General features: G+C 42.8%; 1 protein-coding gene across 1 annotated transcript in view; it reads left to right on the forward strand.

Moving 5' to 3' along the window:
• Window positions 1-997: 997 nt before the first annotated feature.
• Window positions 998-21900, forward strand: part of oafa (OAF homolog a) — a 38187-nt gene continuing 17284 nt past the window's right edge. Inside the window, exon 1 of the mRNA XM_080429416.1 lies at window positions 998-2018. Coding sequence (XP_080285542.1) covers window positions 1788-2018 — 231 coding nt within the window. The 5' untranslated portion in view covers window positions 998-1787. The remainder of the gene's footprint in view (window positions 2019-21900) is intronic.

The raw sequence follows: 21900 nt of genomic DNA on the forward strand, positions 1-21900 counted from the left end.
ACTCACCCAGGCAATTCTGTAAAACCAACACTAGAGGGCAATGAATCCACACTGAATCCACACGTATGCACATGTATGTTGTGTGCACACATGCGCACACATGCACACGCACACATCTGTGTCGTCGTCGATACTGGATAGTAACCATAGACTGTAACCCATGAAAAGATCTATTCTCCCCCTATCGGTTCACAACTCGGACGGCGCTGATTCGACTAGCAGACCTTCGGCCGGTCGCGTGGGCACTCGCGAGGGCACGTCTCCTCGGCCTCAAGCTCTGCTGAGTCGGCGCGCCTCCGTCATGGACAATAACTATTATCACGTGTGCGTGTGAACGCATGTTCAGCGTTCCCCTAGCGTCGCTTCCTGGTTGCTATGTGGGGGGAACAACAAAAGCCAGGTCGGCCTCGCATTAAAGCCCCGCCTCGCGCCTCCTCCTCCTCCTCGCGCCGCCTCGTATCAAAGCCCCGCCTCCCGCCTCCTCCTCCTCCTCGCGAGCCTCGCGTAAAAAACCCTGTCTCGAAAAGCCCCGCCTCGCGCCGAAAAGCGAGCGCTCCTCTTTCAATTTCCCTGGAATGCTAATTTCCCTGTGACATAGATATGTCTGTCATTAAATGTCTGTATGAATTGAGTACAAAGGACCCCAATGGAAACAAGCCATAGGCTTTCTTGGGTTTTAAATCTTTCCTGTGCTTTTTTTTGCAAACGGCTAATAAAGTATTGTTTTATACTAGTAAAATGTTTTATACTAGAGACCCCATACCAGATTTGTGTTGTTAAAATGTTATAAAAATCTACATTTTGTTTTGAAGATTTTTGAAAATAGCAAGCTCACAACGCTGTGTTGTGAGCTTGTAGATCTGCAATTTCCATTTTTCAATGTATGCAGTAGGTTTAAAGTTTTCCTAGACCTGGTTGCTTATTTCTCTCACACAATCTGGCAATACTACCCATTGGAACCACATTTACTCACACAACTGAAAGTTTGGAACTGGCCACAAGAAGCGAGAGAAGCGGTGGACTGGGACAGACCGACCGATGGACTGGATGAATAGAAGAGAGAGAGAGATAGAGAGTCATAGAGAGAGAGAGAGCGAGATCAACAGAACAGAATGAGAAGCAACAACGTGCCATCATGATGATCAACAGAACAGTTTGGCTACAATGTATCGAGGAGGAGCTGATGTAGTTACATAGTATCGAGGACCTTATAGCAGCGCATGATCCTCATAGTGAAGAGAGAGGGGCTCTAACATTGTTCAATGGAAGGAAAACTTTGGTGGTTGGCATCGCTGGTGAAAAGCACTGATTTTCTAGGGGGGCATGAGTGATCCACTCGATCCATGGTCCACTCGGTTCATGAGTGATCCACTCGATCCATGGTCCACTCGGTTCATGAGTGATCCACTCGATCCATGATCCACTCGGTTCATGAGTGATCCACTCGATCCATGATCCACGATCCACTCGGTTCATGATCCACTCGGTTCATGATCCACTTGGTTCGGTGGCACTATTTCGATGAGCTTTTAGAAGTAGTAGAAACAGAGATCGACTTTAAAAGGACTTTATAAAGTATGGGCTCAGAACGCACGGGTTTTATTCACATTCACAAGCTGAACGGTCGCAAATGGCTCATCAAAATACAGCGAAAACAATAATAAAGAGGATATTATTATTGTTATTATTATGAACTGAACTCATGTGTCTCGGCTTTTTTTTTCTTTTTCTCTGTGCTGTTCTTCGGTTTGTTTTTTTAAAGCCTTTAAAAAAAAAAGTCTTTTGGAATGTTTGCTAGTCTCGTCCCTGGGGTTTCATTGGGGATCATAGTGCTGCTGCTGCTGCTTAACACGGGACTACAGGGGTCACAGGGGTCAGAGCTCAGGGTCAGGGTGCGACTGACCGACGGGCTGGTCACCGAGGAGCTGCTGGAGGCGGACAGCGACAAGGACTCCATATCAGTGGAGTTCAAACAGGGAGATGGCACTCTGATCACCTTCATAGCAGACTTCAAACAGGTGAGGCGTGTGTGTGTGTGTGTGTGTGTGTGTGTGTGTGTGCGTGTGTGCGTGTGCATGTGTGTGCTGGAAGAAGTACTCACATGTCATCAAAATATACTTAAAGTGCCAAAAGTAAAAGTACTCATTGTGCAGAATGTCCCATTTCACAACTGCTATTTTCAAATAGCTGAAATGTATATAGGGCTGAAGTGGTTATTGTGTGTTTTGTAATAATAATCAAAATCTACAAAGGAACTAGTAACTAAAGTTTTCAAATAATTGTAGTGGAGTAAAAGTACAATATTTGCCTCTGAGATGTATTGGAGTAGAAGTAAAAGTACTGAAAATTGGAAATACTCAAGCAAAATAAAGATGGCTCAAAATGGTACTTAAGTATAGTACTTGAGTATATGTACTTAGTTACTTACGTGTGTGTGTGTGTGTGTGTGTGTGTGTGTGTGTGTGTGTGTGTGTGTGTGTGTGTGTGTGTGTGTGTGTGTGTGTGTGTGAGAGAGAATGTAATGGCCCGTGGCTGTTGTTTTTGCCACCTATTTCTACATTCTAATAAAGTGGAGTCAATATAGACTCTGCTTTTTACTGCAGTGCTTCTCAACGTGGGGTCCGGGGACCCCCATGGGGTCCTTGAGGCCGGGGTTCCAGGGGTCCCCTTTAAATTACTAATAGTAAATCTTATTTAGTTAATATTAACGGTTAATAGGCTACTGTGCAATTAAGTACAACTAGAGAAAGTACAATAATGTACTATAACCTAGACAGTAAGGAATTCTGGACCAAATGACAGACCACATCATCCCCAATCATGTCTCACAATAAAAATGCTCTTAGAATGGGGTCCCAGAGTAAAAAGTAATTTTTACTATTTACGTATTAAATGGGGGTCCAAGGGCTAATGCATATCAAATTGGGTCCCTCGAGATTAAGAAAAAAGAAGGTTGATAGTCACTGTTTTACAGCAATGACATCACTCTGCATTTTGCAGTCCCATTTGGTCTGCACCAGGATTAGCCTTGGATGAAGACGGTCATCTGTCATAATAATATGACCATATAATATGTCATAATATAATATATGACAAGGCTACACCAGGATGAGCTATCGATAAGCTTTCCTCAGCAAACCTAAGAAATGTTACCATGTTGGCAGAACTCGGCACTATGCTTTTGCATGTGGGTGTTAAGATGGGCACCACAAGTAGCCTACTGGATAAGAGTAATTGCTTTCTCTTTATCAGTCTGGCTTGGCACTAATGTTGTGACTAACGGTTTCATTCAGTACAGTAGATCTATCTCAGAAGAAATTCTAAAGCCTGTGAGGCAATGAGGCATGAATGATAGCCTGTTGGGGTTTATGGAGAATTGTTGCCCGTGGGCATGGATATGGTTCAAGGTTCATCTTATTTGTCCCTTTTAGGGTCATGTGTCTTGGACACACCAGCTGCCTGCCACATGAAAATGCATGCAATTAATAGTGCAGCCAGTAACATGCATTTGTTTTGCAAGTGCGTAACAAAATAACAGCAGACAGATGTAAGTACATTTGAAAATACATGCAACACACACAGCCCCTCCGGACCTATCTGAAGCCTAAAGAGAAGCTGCCCACCAACTTAGGATACATACGCTGAATCAGAACCAGCAACTCCCACATGAACACAAGTATAGCAGCTCAGACACACTATCTTGCCTTACCCCTTATCTCAAAACTTTTTTTGTGTGAAAATAGCCAAACTACATTGACAAGTTGTGAGCTTGTACATCGGCTATTTTTTTCTTTTCTTTAATGTTTTTAAAAATGGTATTAAAAAAAGCCAAAAAGGTGTAGGCAAAACGGGTAAGGCGGTGTGCAAGATAGGGTCCTGCGGTAACTATTACATCTCCACAGTTGATGATAAGTGTGAGTGTCCAGAAGAGAGAGGGCATGGTCATTGTGTCCCCCAGATATGGACCCCCACTGACCCCATAGCCTCACTCACAACCCAAATACTCCTCACAGAGACGTGAGTGACCATATTTAGCATTCTTGTTAAAGTGGTAGTGTGTGGATCAAGTATCACTCACTGGGTCCCCTCTGAACATTTTACTATCTCCTCCGTGACGGTCTGAAACCTGAGACAGTCTCCGTCTTCAACAATCACTACCTTAGTCGGAGACACCTAAATGCCTAAGTTATGCTCTGTCGCACGACGGCGTCGCAGAACAGAAAATAGCAGATCTATAAGCTGACTACGTGCCGCGTTCGCGACACGTTATGAGCTTATACATCGGCTATTTACGGTCCGCGACATACGACAACGTTTTTGCCTCCCTGGATGGAAGCAAACACCCAATCACACACCGTGGTCGTCGTGGCACTCGGGAGACTGACGGTGCCGAAGGCATGTGTCTGTGATGGTTACCGTCACACTGCGGGCTGACAGGCTAGCGAGATGTAAAGGGGGGAGATTTACCAGGATTAAGTGGGCATGTCTGACCTTTTTGATCTGGACGTCTGCTTCACTAACCAAAACAGCTAATTTAGACTTGAAAGAGAAGAGGCCGTCAGGGCCAATCTTTGGTGACACGCCAAGACAAAGACACGCCGGAGCTGCAGGGGAGCCACGGGGGGGTTCTGAAGACCCAAAGGTTTTAGGGAAGTAGGCCATGACGTAGGGACGTCCGGCTTATACCGTATCGCATGTGTAAAAACGCCCCTACAGATGGTTCGGGTTATATGAATCAAGTCGTCTTAGATCACTTTGGTTTTGTGCTTCCTGATTTAGCCTATCAGTTCCACTCGCAGGCGTCTCTCTCTCTCTCTCTCGCTCTCTCTCTTTCCATTCCTCCATGTGGTTTTCATCCAGACTCTCGCAACAGTATCTCCAGGATTTATGGAAAGTTGGACGAACTGTGACTTCCAGCTGCCATGTGAAATTTACGATCCAGAGGAGCCATATGTGGGAAGAAGAGTGTTTAAACAGGGACGTCAAACAATGGGGGGGTCATAAAGAAGAGTAGCAGCCCGAGGAGGGCGGTAGGTGGGGTAGGTACTGGTAGGTGCTCTTATTGCACAGGTCGAGGGTCTTGTTGAGGTGCGATATTTTGTTTCCTCCCCCCTAATCAGTCCTAGTCTGAACGTAGCCACATAAAATAGCCGATATGCAAGCTCGGAACAACTTGAGAGCTTGTAGGTCGGCTATTTTAGAAAACCTTTGAATAGGGCTCGAGTGGTTAAAGCAGTGTGTTGCATTACATAGCCCTCCCCAAGAACAATAATTCTGCTGAATCGTGTGAGATTTCGTTTTTCCAGGAATCTTGTGTTTGATTGTTTTGTGCCAGTCAAAGCACTTAACAGCAGGATGTATCCCTGACCCCTGAAAAGTACTTGATGGTAAAGAAAATAATGTGATTGGCATGGAGCTGCTCACGGTAGTACAACATGTATAGTGAGCGTGAATCATCCAAAGTTTGCTGAGTTGCTCAATGCTCTGTGGCTTCCCGTATGGCCAGCTCATTGTCCGTGAGCAAATATGTAACGGCAGCAGACCAATCCGAAAATGTGCTTCCCTTCCATTTGAAGTAGAGTAGTTTTCCTCCCTCACTGGACACTAGTCTGTGGGAGGCATTGGTAACACACACACACCACACACACACCACACACACACACACACACACACACACACACACACACACACACACACACACACACACACACACACACACACACACACACACAGCTCTCAGACCTCGAACAGAACATAAACTCTCTCTTGGAGGATAATCAAATGGAAATGTCTCACATATTTGAGAGGTTTAACAAACGGCTATTGGGTCTCTACCTCTCCAGATGCAGCGACCTTTAGTCAGAGAGCTCTCTAATCATTCGTAAGAGCGTTGTGTGTGTGCGCTGGCTGGGTCGTAACGGCGTGGCATTTAGACCCCGAAATAGTGGGTTTGATCAATGCAGGAATGTTGGTGACTTCACCGACATCCCAGATGTAAAACAACTTCAAACATTTTCCATGTCTGAGGCATGTTACAGTAAATCTTAGTTTTGTGTGGTTCCTTTCATGTATCTCTTTCCCCTCCAAATATTCCTGCTTTTTTCGTTTTTTTGTTAAAAGCACATGAGACAAAGTAAACAGATACAGAAACCACTGCCACCAGCTCATAATGATGTGCGCTGTAGGGTCAGGTGAGCAACAGATGTTTTCAATCCACTTGACACTCAATCTCACACTATCATGTTAAACGTCTGGGGCTTTCACTGTAAACAATAGCGCAGAGGCGTGAATGAGCACATCAGCTCTTTTAATAAGAATCCTGTTTTTATCTTATGCTTTTATAAACTGGATAGTGTTTCAGCCAGGACTTGTTTGGCCCCAAGGCCAGCTCACCCTATAACTGTATATCATGACTTCCCGCTTCAAAGCTGGATGCCTTTATGAATACAGTAAGCTGGCCTGAAAACGAATTGGTGATTCTTTACACACCAATTGTGTGAGCGTCTGTGTAAAAAAAGTCAGGGGTGGGGTTGGGAGGTTAGGTTGGTTGGCCTTTCTGTGTGCCCTCCCTTTGGGATATATCTATGACCCAGTTTGGCAGGTGCCCATCCCTAGTTCTTTCAAAGGATTTTTGCGTATCACCCGACAAAACTGGACAAGTGGCTGAAAACTTGAACCTCACCATAGACTGTGATACTGTAGCGCTTTCTTTTTTTTTTTTGGAGGCCCATTGTTTTTTAGCTTTTGTGTGGGTGACCTATTGGCAATCCATGATATCCCTTTTAATTTGTGGGAACTAGCCCTCGGTCTCTCTCGTGCGGTAAATCTGTTCCAAATCAGTGCAGTCACCATGTCGTGCATGCTTCGTTTGTTGCCGTTCTTCACAGCCACACCTTGCCTTCCATCCTTGACACAAACCCTCCCGCCCCCCCACTGTCTTTTGCACAAACTCGTCAAGTCCTTTTTTTTTTTTGGGCAACTGTCACCGTTTCCCAGAAATGTTGTGGTTTCAGATGCCATTGAGGAAACGTTAGAATCCAGAGGCACACAAAGCTTCCTACCATCCCCTGCTGCCGTGACTCATCCTCAAGTGACTAAAAGTCATTGAACTCTACTCTTCCACCCCGTGTGATAAATAAAGCTTATCTCCGTTATAACTTTCACATTCCTCGGCGTGATTGAATGAAAGTGAACTTCAAAATGTGCTTATTTGAATAAGCATCGAGATGCTTAAGACATTCTCTGTTATTAGGCCTTTAAGTGGCAATGGTCCTTGAAAGAGTTTGACTCCTACGCAGGTTTGTGTTGGCTATGGCTCACCTCCATGTGGGGGAGAGAGGCAGGCAGGCAGGCGCTGCACAGATACTGAGCTTATTGCATAATGAAGCACAGAAAGCAATTCATGGGAAATCAGTTGAGAGAACTGTCTCTCCCCTTTCCACTGTCTGTTGGGAAAGGGGTTTGCGGCGTCGCTTGCCAAAAAGAACGGATCTACAAGCTCACACTCTTGGCATCTACATCTGTTCTTTTTGGTAAGCTCAGTTTTTTGTTATTTTTGGTATGTGACACCTTCACGTGATGGAGTACAGATTAGCCCTAAGCTTTAACTACATGAACCCTAGCGTCCCTATATTGGGGCGAACATTTGGCAATAAATGACAGATCTATTGGCTCGTAAAGTGTCGCAAGCTTGTAGATCGTCTATTTTCGGCTAAGATGTGTGGAGTAGAGAAAGAAAGGAGGGGGCCTACTATAGACCTTTGGGGGGACTCCGTTCAACAAAGTATATAGGGCTCATGTGGTTAAACGGGGTGTTTTTGTTTTGTTAGAAACAATAAGGGTCTGTGAGATATCCTGTTTTTAGCCGGTTTGTATTCATTTAAAAGAATGTGAGTGTATGAATAATAAATACTGGCTTTTGGCAGCGTGCCAGCACGGAGTGTACATTATACCTGAAATAGCATAGGATGATGATAGAGTATTTGTTTTGGAAGAAGACCGTTGGGTGGGTTTGTTATTCACTTAATCCGTTTCTGTGTTTTCCACATCGTTCATTGTCGAAAGAGTTATTTTCTGCGTGGAAAAGTTGGACCTTTTTGATGATGAACAAACATGCACTACAAGAGCCCTTTCTCCTACCTTTTGTTCCCTGCTGACTCTGTATCCCAGAGGGGCCGGTCGGCTTCTATGGGCTCGCTGTGGCCCCTTGGAGCCCCCCCCCCCCCTTTGGCCTCCCGTGGCCCCTCTGGTTGATGTCTTTATCCTTTATCCCTGGTCCCACCAGCAGGCCAGATGTTGGCCTCTCTCTGCTGCTGATAATGAAAAGGCTTCCCATTGACCCATTCCCACAATCTGTCCCAGGCGGGAGGTGAGAGAGGCCAGAACACTCCGGGAAAGACACTGGACGGACGTATTTCGGAGCCTCCCTCCTCCTAGCCCCCCCCCCCCATCCTCCCATTCAAAGGGATTTGGGACACTGGTACTCCACAGTACTGCGGTGATAGTGGTTGTAGCGTCTGCTGTATCTTATTGGGACCACTGCTAACTACAAACAGGTGGTTTACAGATAAGCAGCCAATGGAGAAAGTTAATAACTTAAGCTCCAGTTATTTGGTTAGTTAATCACTTAAGAAGCTCCAGTTAGTTGGTTAGTTAATCACTTAAGCTCCAGTTAGTTAATTCGTTTATTTGAATTGCAATCAAACCACAAATTATACATGTTGGTTAAAGCAGTTGAGGATGAAACACAATAAAGTCTAGGGCTTATTTCTAATGGAGTCAGATCAGTCTCAAAAGTGGATTTATTTATTGTCTCCGCCAGGCCGAAGTCATGGCAGAGACTATGTTTTGCACCCTGTCTGTCCGTCCGTCCGTGAGTGTGTGTCTGTGTCCGTGTGTCTGTCTGTGAGCAACTAATCTCCGGCACCGCTGGGCCGATGGCAGCAAAACTGTGCACGAACACTCCCTGGATGCCAGAGCAGAACCTCTACCCCAATTATTTCAGATTGGCCTGTTATAGCGCCACCACAAGGTAGAATTTAGCAAAACACATCTTTTGATATAACTCCTACAGATTCTTTCCAAACATCACGCAAATCGGTACACAGTATCTCTATTGTCATTAAACAAAACTGTTTTTTAACTCAAATCTTTGTTTCTCAAAATATTTTGAGATGTGGGTCGTTGACCGAATACATTTCATTTTGGGGATCCTTGACGTGAAAAAGTTTGAGCACCGCTGATATAGCAACATAAGTTCTTCAGAAAACTGTTTGATTTAGAAGACATTTGTAGACTCTGCCTCAGGTCTTAGTGGGTTAACTTGGGGGTCAATCCCGCCAAGGCTCATCTTGTCCTCAAATGTCCTGTCTCCTTTGTCAGTAGAACAGTGTGTGTCATCTTTTTTGCGTGGAAGTCAGATGTGATTTGACCTGTTGTTGTGGCTTTTATAATGATAGTTCAGTTGCTTCTTCTGGTGCTAAACTTAGAGAAGTGCATAACTGAGGTGCAGCTGTTGTGTTACACATTTCATTTCACTTGGTAACCTTTTAAGGTGTTAACAAATAAAAGATAAGAAAATCAGGGCCGTGGGAAGACGTTTTAGGTTTCGGGTGCTGCATGCGTGCCTAGCGTGTGCGCCCGTGCAAAGCTGTTTTTTTACGGGTTTGTTACTTTTTTGGGGGGGTTTTGTTACTTTAATTCGGTTAATTCGGTTACAGAACACACATTGCACTAAATCCCCCCCAAATAACGACCAGGCACATTATGCAAAAAATATATATATATTTCTTTTAATAAATTTTTTTTTATACATTTGTTTTATTTTTTTTATAATGATTTGATTATTTTGCAGCCCCCTCAGCACCCCTACTTCTCACGGCTATGAAGAAAATCGATAGCGAGTATTTCGCATTAAAAACGAATCGATATAATTTAGTTGATGATGCCTCATTCCTACAGGTTGATGCCGGCTTTATTCACGTTGGAAAATCCAACACCAAATACACATGGTGTGGCTTTATCGCCATGTACTATATTAGGTTCTGTGTAGATACTCATGTCAAAAACAACACTTAAAATATATTTCTGGGTGAATTACTCACACAAAATAAATTCCCCTTGTGTCTAAGGACCTTCAGGGTTGCGGGTTTGTAAAAAAAGGGGGGAAAATGAGTATAAATGTGTAACCACGTATCGATCCAGAATCCTCTCAAATCCCTTATGTTAAGTACAGTAGTAGAAAAAGTGAGGGAAACTTTTTTCTCTGTGCAAAAAAATACTGTAGATAGCTTTTAATGCACTCGGTGGCAATACTTAAGATTTGGGTTGAAACTACTCAATAAGAGATTCATCATCCTGACTCAGAGCTTATTGATTCTACATAATAGGCCTACTCACTGCTTATTGAACCCCAGCCCTGGCAATCTGTTTAAAGCAGAACAACATCACCTCCATTGCTAAATCCCTGGAAAGGAGGAAGGAAGAGACCTGGGGAGCTCATTATCTTGTGTTCTCAAGGATATTGTGAAAGCACGTACAAGGCTGTGTGATTTATCTTTTTGAGAACATAAACTTTAGCTGATAAAAAGCATATGCTTGGCAATAAAAGAATAGGAATCCTGCAAAAAGCCACCAAATTTGTTTTACTCTGAATGCAGTCTGTCTCTGTGTAATATTATTGCTGTCTGTTTTCGTCCAGAAACTAATTTCACCTGTCAAAACACAGACTTGATAAACAATTTGCCACGTAAACAAGTAAAATCTCGGGAGAAAAGAGATGCCATTTCATCATATCAAAGCTTTTGAATCAAAGCTAGATTAGTGTGTTAATTACAGTGAAGAAGTACTCACATGTTTTACCTAAGTAAAAGTATCAATACTGCAATGTAGTTTTTTTTTTTTTACTTTTTCTCTCTCTTTCTTCTGCTCTTAATGCTCTTTCTTCTAGCTTTCCCTTCCCTCTTCTTTTAGTTTTAAGGGGTGGACAGGTGGGTGGTGAGGTAGGGAGGGGGTACTAGGAAGTAGGGGGATAGCCGAAGGGGACGTTTAAAAAAATAGAAAACCCACAAGAAAGCACTGACCTTGAAACCACTGGTAAACCTACCGGTAAATGTAACTATGCGATGTCATGAACTATGTATACACATATATAGTCATGTGATGTATCATTGCAAAATTGTGGAATAAAACTTAATTAAAAAAAAACAAGTAGAAGTCCCGTATTCAAAATGTACTTGAGTAAAAGTACAAAAGTATCTGCATCAACATATACTCAAAGTACCAAAAGTAAAAGTAATCATTGTGCAGAATGTCCCATTTCACAAGGTATCATATAAAACGCATTAAAATCTTTTGGAAATAGCAGATCTACAAGCTCATAGCGCATCGCGATGCTTGTAGATCGGCTATTTTCAAATAGCCAAAGTTTAAATAGGGCTGAAGTGGTTAATGTATGTTTTGTAATAATAATTGGAATCTAGAAAGTAACTAGTAACTAAAGTTTTCAAATAATTGTAGTGGAGTAAAATTACAATACTTTCCTCTGAGATGTAGTGGAGTAGAAGGGAAAATATTGAAATTTAGAAATGCTCAAGTAAAGTAAAACTACCTCAATTGTACTTAAGTACAGTACTTGAGTACATGTAGCCTACGTAGTTACTTAACTTTTTAATCAAAACTAGTTTTCAAGTGTGTTAATTGTGATATTTTCGATCCAAGGCTTTGATAAGTAAGATTGATCACCGTTTTGAATGGCTTGGCCTCTGATGGCTACAGTGTCTAGGATCATATTCGTAGCAGGATATGAAAAGCCAGTGGTGGACAGTAACTAAGTACATTTACTTGAGTACTGTACTTAACTTGAGTATTTGTATTTTTGGATACTTATGACTTTCACTCCACTACATTTCAAAGACAAATATTGTACTTTTGACTCCACTACCTCTCTATAAGGGTAAGATAACTATATTTTCACTATTATTGATATTTGTGGGCCATTTCTGGAAAGTCTTTGATTTTTTTGGGGGGAAATTGTCTACATTTCAATACAGCAATGCATTGATATTAAAAAGAGAAAATAATACCTGGGCACTTCAGGAGAGACTACACAAATAAAATATACTGGAGCACTCGACTGGTCTGCACGTGTTTATTGTTTTGCAGGGGTGACTGACATTTCGACTTTCGTTGTTTTTTCTTCTACTTTCTACTGGCTGAAGCGTGCTGGACTTCCATAAAAAATATGTACTTTGTAATTTGTGCTTTTGAATACTTATTTTTTTTAAAGCAAGTACTCTGTTACTTTAACTGAAATACAAGTTTGACTGTGCAACTTTCACTCATAGTTAGTTGAGTCACATTTGACCAGGAGTATCTATACTCTATTTGACTCTCAATACTAAGGTTGAGTTACTCAACCCCCGTAGTACTTTGTCCACCACTGGACTGTTAGTAGTCATCGTTGCTGTTTATGCCTCATCTATCAGCCTCATTTCCTTGCCGGTTAGCACACACCGGTTTGTCTTTCTCCCCCTCATTTCCTGCATACAAAGTGTCCCAAAACAGTTTGGGCTGTCTTGATAATTGCTTACACATTCTGTGCGAGTGAATGGATCCCTCACTCTGGCTTGCACATAACTCCCACAAACACACAAAGTGCTTAAAGGTCTGGAGTCAAGGTTTCCACCTTGTATGATGGCTATGCAGCAACCCAGCCAACTCCTGAGGGCATAAGAGAAATGCACCATAAAATCCTGAGCCTTGGGTTTACAGCTGCTATCCGGAACTCGTTTTTAGTGAATAAAACGTTATTTTAATCAATCTGCATGGTAGAGTATGTTAATACGTTAAACGTAGTACATCTGCTGTGGTTGGAGCTAGAGGTGGTCTCTCCCTACTTTTCCATTGAGACATTTAGACCCCGGTGTCGGGTAGGACACCTACTGATTGACAAGTAGTACTGCCTGAAGCTCATACCATAAGTGCAATATTGCCCAAGGATTTCCTCTGATAGAGCGGTAGAAGTTAGGTCCCCCATCCTAACCCTAACCCATGTTTCTCCTGACTCGAAACGTTGCCACCAATAAAGACAAAATTATTTTATTGTTGTTTCATGTAAAATCTTTGATCCGGAACTATTCAGATGGGGGTTCCGCGGCCAAATACATATAATTTTGGGGGTCCTTGACACAAAAACGTTTGAGAACTACTGATATAGAAGGAAATTGTAGAATCGGCCTCAGGTCGATGAAAATTGACACTTTTTTGGGACAATTTTCTGGACAATTTCCGCCCCATAACAACAACAATGTCTAAAATAGGGGCCGCCAGCCGCCAGGTTGAAAGTGTCACCTGCTGTGACATCAGACCTTCCATTGTGGTGAGGAGAGCGGCGGAAGGGAATGTTCCTCCATTCAAAGCCGTGTTATCGTCCGTCCACTCCCACTGTTTACCCATTTAGCCGGCTCCTCGGGAAGGCCAGGTGTGACCAGTCCCTCAAATCTGACTGACTCCACATTCCTGGCGTCGGAGCCTCTGTAATTAGCCTCAACTCAAGCATTTCTTCTCAGCCACAGGAGGACAGGAGGAGCTTTTCTCCTCGCTCCTTTTGTCTGCTCCCCCTTGGCTTCACCCTTTTCTCCCCCTAGTCTCCTCCCAACATGATCTTTAATCCCAAGCTACACCTGTGCCTTTTCACTGGGGTCCCCCCCCTCATGCACCAAGGTAAATACACCCCCCCCCCCCCACCACCACCACCACCACACCATCGCCAAACATGTGGTAATCCCTCCCCCTTGTGCAGTGTTGCCAGATTTTGCGAGAGAAACGAGCAACCGGCTTTGATTGAATATTTGATTAGGCAGACGTGTAAAACAGCACGCGTACAGTCAAACACTTTGTCTTAAAGGATAACAACAAGAAAGTCCTTGCGGTCTTGTTTCCATTGGGGTCCTAGGTATTCAAAAATAATATATAAAATATATATAAAAATAAATCTTTTTTTGGTAACATTTTAACAACAAAAAAATGGTACAGGGGTCATAAAATACTTTTAGATGGGGGGGGCGGGGGGGTCTGTGGACAAATGCATATTGATTTGGGGGTCCTTGACATGAAAATGTTTGAGAACCACTGGTTTAAACAACAAGCCCAAAACATGCAACTACAATTTAGTAGTAGCCAAAAAAAAAGCAACTACCAATATTTACAAGCGACTTTACATAATTATTTTCCAATGTCGCTTACAATAAGCAGACATGGCAACACCGCCCTAGTGTTGTTTTTAAAGGGGAATCTGAGACATTAGGAATGTGTGTGGAGGAGGGATGCCGAGAATGGGACCATTTCGTTGACAAATAGAGGTTGAACAAATAAGAGGTTGAAGAAGGACTCGAGTGGAAGGTTGTTCGATGTTCGACACTAAAGCAGGGCCAGGGGTTCCAAAAGTGTTCCATGCCAAAGACCCCCCAAATAGCCATAGCTTCTCGCTATGCCCCCCCCCCCCCCCCCGCCCATTGCGAAATGGCTTTGTAGATCTGCTATTTTTGAAAGGTTTTGCCAATTCTGGAAATATTTAGACAATAATGACATGCTTAAAATGGGGACACCAGGTGGTTAAACTGGCACAATAATCTTATATTAAAATCTGAATGTAATCTATCTCTGCTGTTGGGAAGAAACCAATGTCCAAAATATTAACTTTTCAGGAAATGAAAAAATAAATAAATTATACTACACAATACTACTGCCTAATCAAAGTTGGTATGGTGACTTTATACATTGTCAGATACTTGAATGTGTTCTTATATTATCATCACTTTACCCAAATACAGCTCAAGTGGAGTTAGGAGGTTTTTGACCATTAATGTGGTCATCATTCTAATCAAGGATGGAAAAAACTATCTCCGAAGTTGGAGTTAGGTGGTTTGAACGACAGTTTGAGGATCCAATGGAGGCTTAGTCAGAAGCGCTTTTTAATACTTTTCATTGGTTCAATAATTGTAAAACCCACACACAGACGTAAAAGGTGTTCAATAGAACTGTTTTATAATAATACAAAAAAAAGATAGCTGGTTTCTGCCCGACAGCGACAATATATTTTTTATGTCACCCATCCATTTTCCTTTCCAATCCCCCCTCCCACACACACTTTCAAAACCTGTGCGCTAGTGTGTTGTCTGTCCAAATAACACCTGGCTTCACAGACGAGGCTGCCCCCCCCCCCCAACCCCCCAACCCCACCCCCACATATCATATTGTAGAAAAGATTTTATTTGCACCGTGTACAGTTTAATTACAGTCACAAAGTGTACGTGGCTGTCACATATATTCATAGGCACGCTGTAATCCTTTTTAATTAGTCATCAGAGCGTGGATGACCAACAGGCCTCCCCAGTCAGTCCGTCAGCCTTATCAACAGACAGGGTCTTAGAGGGGATTGGAAAACAGGAAGGGCCTCTTGCCCCGGGGACTGCCTCTGGCACTCTGTGTGTGTGTGTGTGTGTGTGTGTGTGTGTGTGTGTGTGTGTGTGGATGTAAGCAAGCAAGCAAGCGTGAGTTGGCACGGTTAATATGGTGTCCAAAGTGAGACTTTAGTGTCTGGGAACATTCACTTCAGTGGAGTAGAGCTGCTGAACCCTCGGCGAAAACAACCTGCTCTCCTTTCAACGAGAGCCCAATGTTATGGCTCCACACACACAGCTCTTATTTTCACAGCCAATAAACCAACAAGTATATTCTCTCTCTCGACACAGGGTGTTTGGCTAGCCTGGTTACAGCTACCAGGACGGAGAATGCTCACTGTAAATGGCACCTTTTGACCGTGTCTGAATAGGCTTTTGTGCACCTCTTTAAATAATCTGTCCCACCAAAGGTAACCACCCATGAAATGGTCCCCCAGTCCTCGCCTGTGTAGTGGGCAGGGTTCAATTTGTAAAACAAAACACCAGCCACACACAAAAAAAAAGCCAGTGGCTCTTGAGCCTTTTGCATTTCGAGGACCCCCACTTTGATATGCCTTAGATTAGACCACAGACCCCCATCTGATAGATACCATGTCTTTTAATCTCTGGGTACACTGTAAAATGCTCAGTGCTAATTTAACGGGTCCATTTGGTTCCACTTGCACTCTCTCAAGAGTTACAGACCCGCAAGGGGCCATTCGGACCGACGTTGAGAACCAGTGACTTAAAGCCTCAGTTATACTTAGTTGCGTGCCGGTGTCGTGCTCAGTAAATAGCAGATCTACAAGCAACTTTCATGCCGAAAAATAACAGATATACAAGCTCACAACGCGTCACGAATGTGACGCGTTGTGGGCTTGTAGATCTGTTATTTTTCGGCATGCAACACCAGCGTGCAGCTGAGTATAAATCAGGCTTTAGCCGTGGATAGTAAGTTGTGCAACAAATATTGAAAATATCCAACCCTGGTAACGCCGCCGGGTCACTCTGGGTTTGACCCATTACTCAGGTCTACAGAGCACACTGTGTCTGGCTGGTTGCCAGCAGCAGTGGTTTGTCTACCAGTGGACTTACTCCCTGGTGTCAAGGAGCAGCGTTGAGGAATCTCCGCTCCGTCGGGTGTATTCGTTGCTGCGCTGACATTTACACAATCACGGTGGCAAACTCAAGGACCCACAGTTTTTTTTTTTCTCTGTATGAAATCATCGGACCTTTTTTTTCGAGAAGGGAAAATGTCCTCCTTTTTAATTTCGAGTGTCCGCCGCCGCGTATCATGCTACATGGCCATTTCCTCTTGAATGTTGGCCTTCAAAGCTTTAATTTCATGTAATTACTGTATGTGGAAAGGTCTTTCCTGGGGGTGACTCACTTCGCTGGTATAAGGCCTTATATTACTACTTAAGGAAATAAACGTGACTGAAAATGACCCTGGGGGCGAAAAGAAATCACTTTCAACTTCTCGGTGGAAGTAGTCATCATTTTTAAACTGTGGTTTCTCGGCGGTGCATGTAAGGTGAACTAAACTTGCATACGCCATTAAAATTCCACTCTTCCAGTATCAGGACGCCGTTATGGCCTACTTGGGCTATGCCGGCTACTGTAGCTGAAATGCTGTGTATTTTATATTCAGAGTAGTCTGCGTGTGTTATCTTTGTCCAGTGATTTATAATGCGGGGCGTTTTGGGCTGCGCTGTTGACAGAATCTGTGTTTTGTCCCCACCGGACAGGGGCAACGAGGACTGCCAGCAGGAAATGGTTTGCAAGCACGTACGCGTGCACAAGCACGCACGCACACACACACAACGGTCCTCACATGGGCATCAGTCCCGTCCGAGCATACACTGCAAAATCCCAATTGTTAATTTAACCACTTTAAACCTGGCATTTCCTATTTTAGACATGTCATGCATTTTTCAAAAATCTCTGAAATTGTCTCAACATAAAAAAGAAAACAAAAAGGCACATATCGTCTCTGTCGGGTGGAAACGGTTCCTTTTTCAGGATTCAAATTCAGAAATAGCAAAAGCAGCAGACCAAAGCTTGTAGATCTGCTACTTTTGATGCTTTGCTTGTTGATTTACGAAAAAACTAAAGCTTCGAATATGGAGATAAGAGGTTTCTGCCTGACAGCGACGATATACAAGCTCAAAATGCATCGTATTGCAACTTCGCAAGACGTGAGCTTGTGGATCAGGTATTCTCTCTATTCACGTTATATGACCAAGTATAGGGCCAAAATTGGTTGATTTACCTCTGACCCGTAGGGTATCTCTGAGTTAATGCCAGTGGTGGAAAAAGTACTCACATTTTACTTGAGTAACAATACTGCAATGTAGAAATACTCTTTACAAGTAAAAGTCCAGAATTCAAAATTTACTTGAGTAAAAGTACAAAAGTATTGGTATCAAAATGTACTTAACGTACTAAAAGTAGAAAGTACTCATTAAGTTTTCAAATGTATAAAATCTATAAACATCCTTTGAAAATAGCTGCAACACTGACAAGCTCACAACGCGTCGCCACAATGTGTAGATCTGCTATTTGCAAATGGCCGAAATGTATCTAGGGCTGAAGTGGTTAATGTATGTTTTGTAATAATAATCTAAATCTATACAATATTTGCCTCTGAGATGTAGTGGAGTAGAAGTAAAAGTACTGACAATTGACGCCCAGCAGGATTGCTTCTCATCGGCTGTCAGAGGCATTAACCTGGTATCTCTGCCCCATCAAAACATTACCAACCCTCTTTGGCAGCTCATTTCAAAAGAGAATGTTTTCCGTTTGATCAGTGAAGTTCAGCACTCTCTCTCTCTCTCTGTCTCTGGGTGTTTGGATATTACTGCAGCAGGTGCATGGAGGCCTTCCTTTGATTATTAATATTTCATCAGTTGAGGACAACACACCCAGTTGCATAGCAAGCATTTAATTCACCCTGCTTTCTCCACACTTCTATTTACTCTTATCTCAATGTGTGTGTGTGTGTGTGTGTGTGTGTGTGTGTGTGTGTGTGTGTGTGTGTGTGTGTGTGTGTGTGTGTGTGTGTGTGTGTGTGTGTGTGTGTGTGTGTGTGTGTGTGTGTGTGTGTGTGTGTGTGTGTGTGTGTGTGTGTGTGTGTGTGTGTGTGTGTGTGTGTGTGTGTGTGTGTGTGCGAGCGAGCGAGCGAGTGACAGAGAGAGAGACTTGTACTACTATACTTGTGAGGGTCAAACGTTTTTGTAGAATTTGAGAGACAATTTTCAGGATTTACGGTTTAATGAGTCTTACAATTATAAAAAGGTTTAGACTAGAGTTATGGATTAGTGTTAGGATCAGACTCACAACACTTAGAGATTTAGACTACAGTTATGCCTGATTTTACTTAGTTACTCACCGAAAATAGCAGCTTTACAAGGCCACAACGTACTACAATGCTTTGTGGGCTTGTAGATCGGCTATTTTCTGTAAAAAAAAAATTTGAAGAAAAAGACAGAAAATGGCATTCATAAAATTGCATTCATGAAATCACTGTCCTATAAATATACTGTGTCCTCACTAGTAGAGTAATACAATGTTAGAGAGAGAGAAAGGGAGAAAGAGAGAGAGTTGTGAAAGAAGAGCAAATACTTATGCAGCGATGTGAATTATTTTAGAGCTGAAGAAATGCAATAGCAATGTTACAATTCCAGATGTTAAAGGAGTAGTTCACCAAAAAAATTACTTATTTTCTATCAATTACAGACCCCATAAAGCCTTGAATTCATGGAGATTTTTTTGTTTTTGTCGCATTCCTGAGCCAATAATTTGATGACTGGCGTAGACTCAATTGACCTGCATTTGAGTCTCCTACTGGAGACATTAGCATCTGTCAGTCATCAAATTATTGGCTCAGGAATGCGACAAAATCATAAGTGTGTGTGTGTGTGTGTGTGTGTGTGTGTGTGTGTGTGTGTGTGTGTGTGTGTGTGTGTGTGTGTGTGTGTGTGTGCGTGTGCGTGTGCGTGTGCGTGCGTGTGTGCAATCATTGTGTGCGTGTGTGTGCCAGTGAAGTGTTAGTTGGCACACTAGAAGTGACGGGCAGGCAGATGGGTGTCTGGTCTTGTCCAAACAAACAGAGCCCCATGTGACTGCTTCTAGTGCAGATGATGTCATTGTTATTGCTCTGTTTGTTTTTGAAGAGCGCACACTCATTATTTGAACGGCACTCAAACCCTCCAGACATTCTCGTTATTATTATCATAATCGTCATTTTTATTGTTTTTGCTGCTCACCTCTGCCATTCCATCGATGGCTGGAGCCTGGGAACCGTTCGTTTTTCTCACAGTTAATAAGTGCATGTATGTACGTCTGTGGTTCTCAATGGTGGGCCGGGGGACCCACAGGGTTCCTTGAGGGGGGTTCCCGTGGGTCCCCAGGTAAATGATTGATAGTTAGGATTAGGAACAGATTGAACTCGTAAGGTTTTCTCTCTCACTCTCTCTCAGAGTCGAGTTAACACTAAGGATTTTACAGTGTAGATGGGGGACCTAATGCATATTATGGTCTCTGTCGGGGTGGAAACCTCATTATGTCCAAAACTGTTACTTTTCAGGATTCAAATTCAAAAATAGCAAAAGTAACAGATCTACAAGCTCAAAACGCGGCGCGAAGCGACGCGTTTTGAGCTTGTAGATCTGCTACTTTTGATACTTTCGTGTGACGCTGCAGTATGATGAAGCTAGGGCATTCATTTTAGGAAGAAAACACAAAATGTGCACGTGCACTGCAGTGTTTACTGTTATGCGTATGCACGTGCCATTGTGTACAGTTATGTACTATATGTGTGTACAGTACATGCAGTCAGTGCGTTGCAGCATCGTGTACACACACAGTTGTATTGATTTATGAAGCCTGTGTACGAGGACTTGGACGCCTTCCTCCCACTGTGCTTTGGAAGGAGCTGCTGGTAACTCATCATGCAGGGCAGTAATCCAACTCCTGCAAAGTGTCATGTCAATGTGAGAGCCTGATCCTCTTTCAATTTAGCCACGTTGCCACTAGTATGCTGCGACTGTCGTCTGATTTCAGGTACGTCGTTGTAAATGAAGCATTTAGTTGGTTCTCGCAGGACACAGGAGTCGTGTACGCTTTCCTGGCTTCAATCAGCTGTCTTATTAGTCTACTGCCCGAATAAGTGTTTCTAATCATCCAACTGCTTCTCAATGCTGCATTATTTTCAAAAAACCCAAACCCTTGATCACGGTTATTTTCGCTGGGTTTGACAACCCCTTTTTACGTCTTCTTTTAAATTCTTTACTTTCATTTTCACCTGGTGTTTTGATGAGGATGGAGGACAATTATTTTTGCACTTAGCACACCTGCAACAGAAAAGGTGCGACACACACTGCTACTACAAAGCTTTGCCTTGACCACCCCAGCCTCCACCATTCTAGTTAAGAGTATTGCATGGCTCAAAGGTTATACTGTTCAAAGAGAGAATTGTTCGCACATCCCACGCCTGCATTTAGGCCAGGTGCTGGACATCAAGGGAAGAATCAAGGATAAGAAGAAGAAAGTCCGCACACTGTTCTCAAGCTCTAGGTCTTCATCAGGCAATGAAGACTGAGCCTGATGAAGACCTAGAAGGTCGAAACGTTGCAAAAATTTAAAGTTCTTTTTTTTGGAGCTTGAGAACAGTGTGCGGACTTTCTTCTTCTTATCAAAGGTTATACTGAACATTAATGTTTGCAAGTTAAACTGAATTCACTGTCTTGCTTCAGACCCGCTCTTGTGTACGCATGGGAGGATTCTGCATTGTGTTCCCTGATTTTGCTTTAAAAGCGCAGAGCCATCAACACCAAGCGTAACTGTATTCCATTTGTTGCAATAACTGGTTAAATCTAATAGATGACATGAGTGTTGCTGACTGAAGTGTACAATGTGCATGAGTCACAAAGGTCAAGAGGAAATGAATGCAGGTGCGTGACCTGAATGTGTTGTAGCGGCGTGTTTGTTTAATGATTTAAATCTTTGACTTTGAGTGAGTGTGAATCCCTTTTCAACAAGGAGCACCACCGACGTCTGACTTTTGGTTACTTTTTACCGGTTGTGTGCAATTGTGGAAAAAGTACTCAAAAAGTACTCAAGTACATTTTGATTACCGGACTTTTACTTGTAACTGGGTGTTTCTACATTGCAGTATTGATACTTTTACCGAAGTAAAAGTATCAATACTGCAATGTAGAAACACCCAGTTACAAGTAAAAGTCCGGTAATCAAAATGTACTTGAGTAAAAGTACAGAAGTATTGGCATCAAAATGTACTTAAAGTACCAAAAGTAGAAAGTACTCATTATGCAGAATGTCCAAAATAGTAGATCTACAAGCTCACAACGCATTGTGAGCTTGTAGATCGGCTATTTTCAAATGGCCGAAATGTATAGGGCTGAAGTGGTTAACTCATTCACTGCCAGAATTATTGCTG

This window comes from Gymnoscopelus braueri (assembly GCF_963280865.1).
Source record: "Gymnoscopelus braueri genome assembly, chromosome: 5".
Classification (NCBI taxonomy): Eukaryota; Metazoa; Chordata; class Actinopteri; order Myctophiformes; family Myctophidae; genus Gymnoscopelus; species Gymnoscopelus braueri.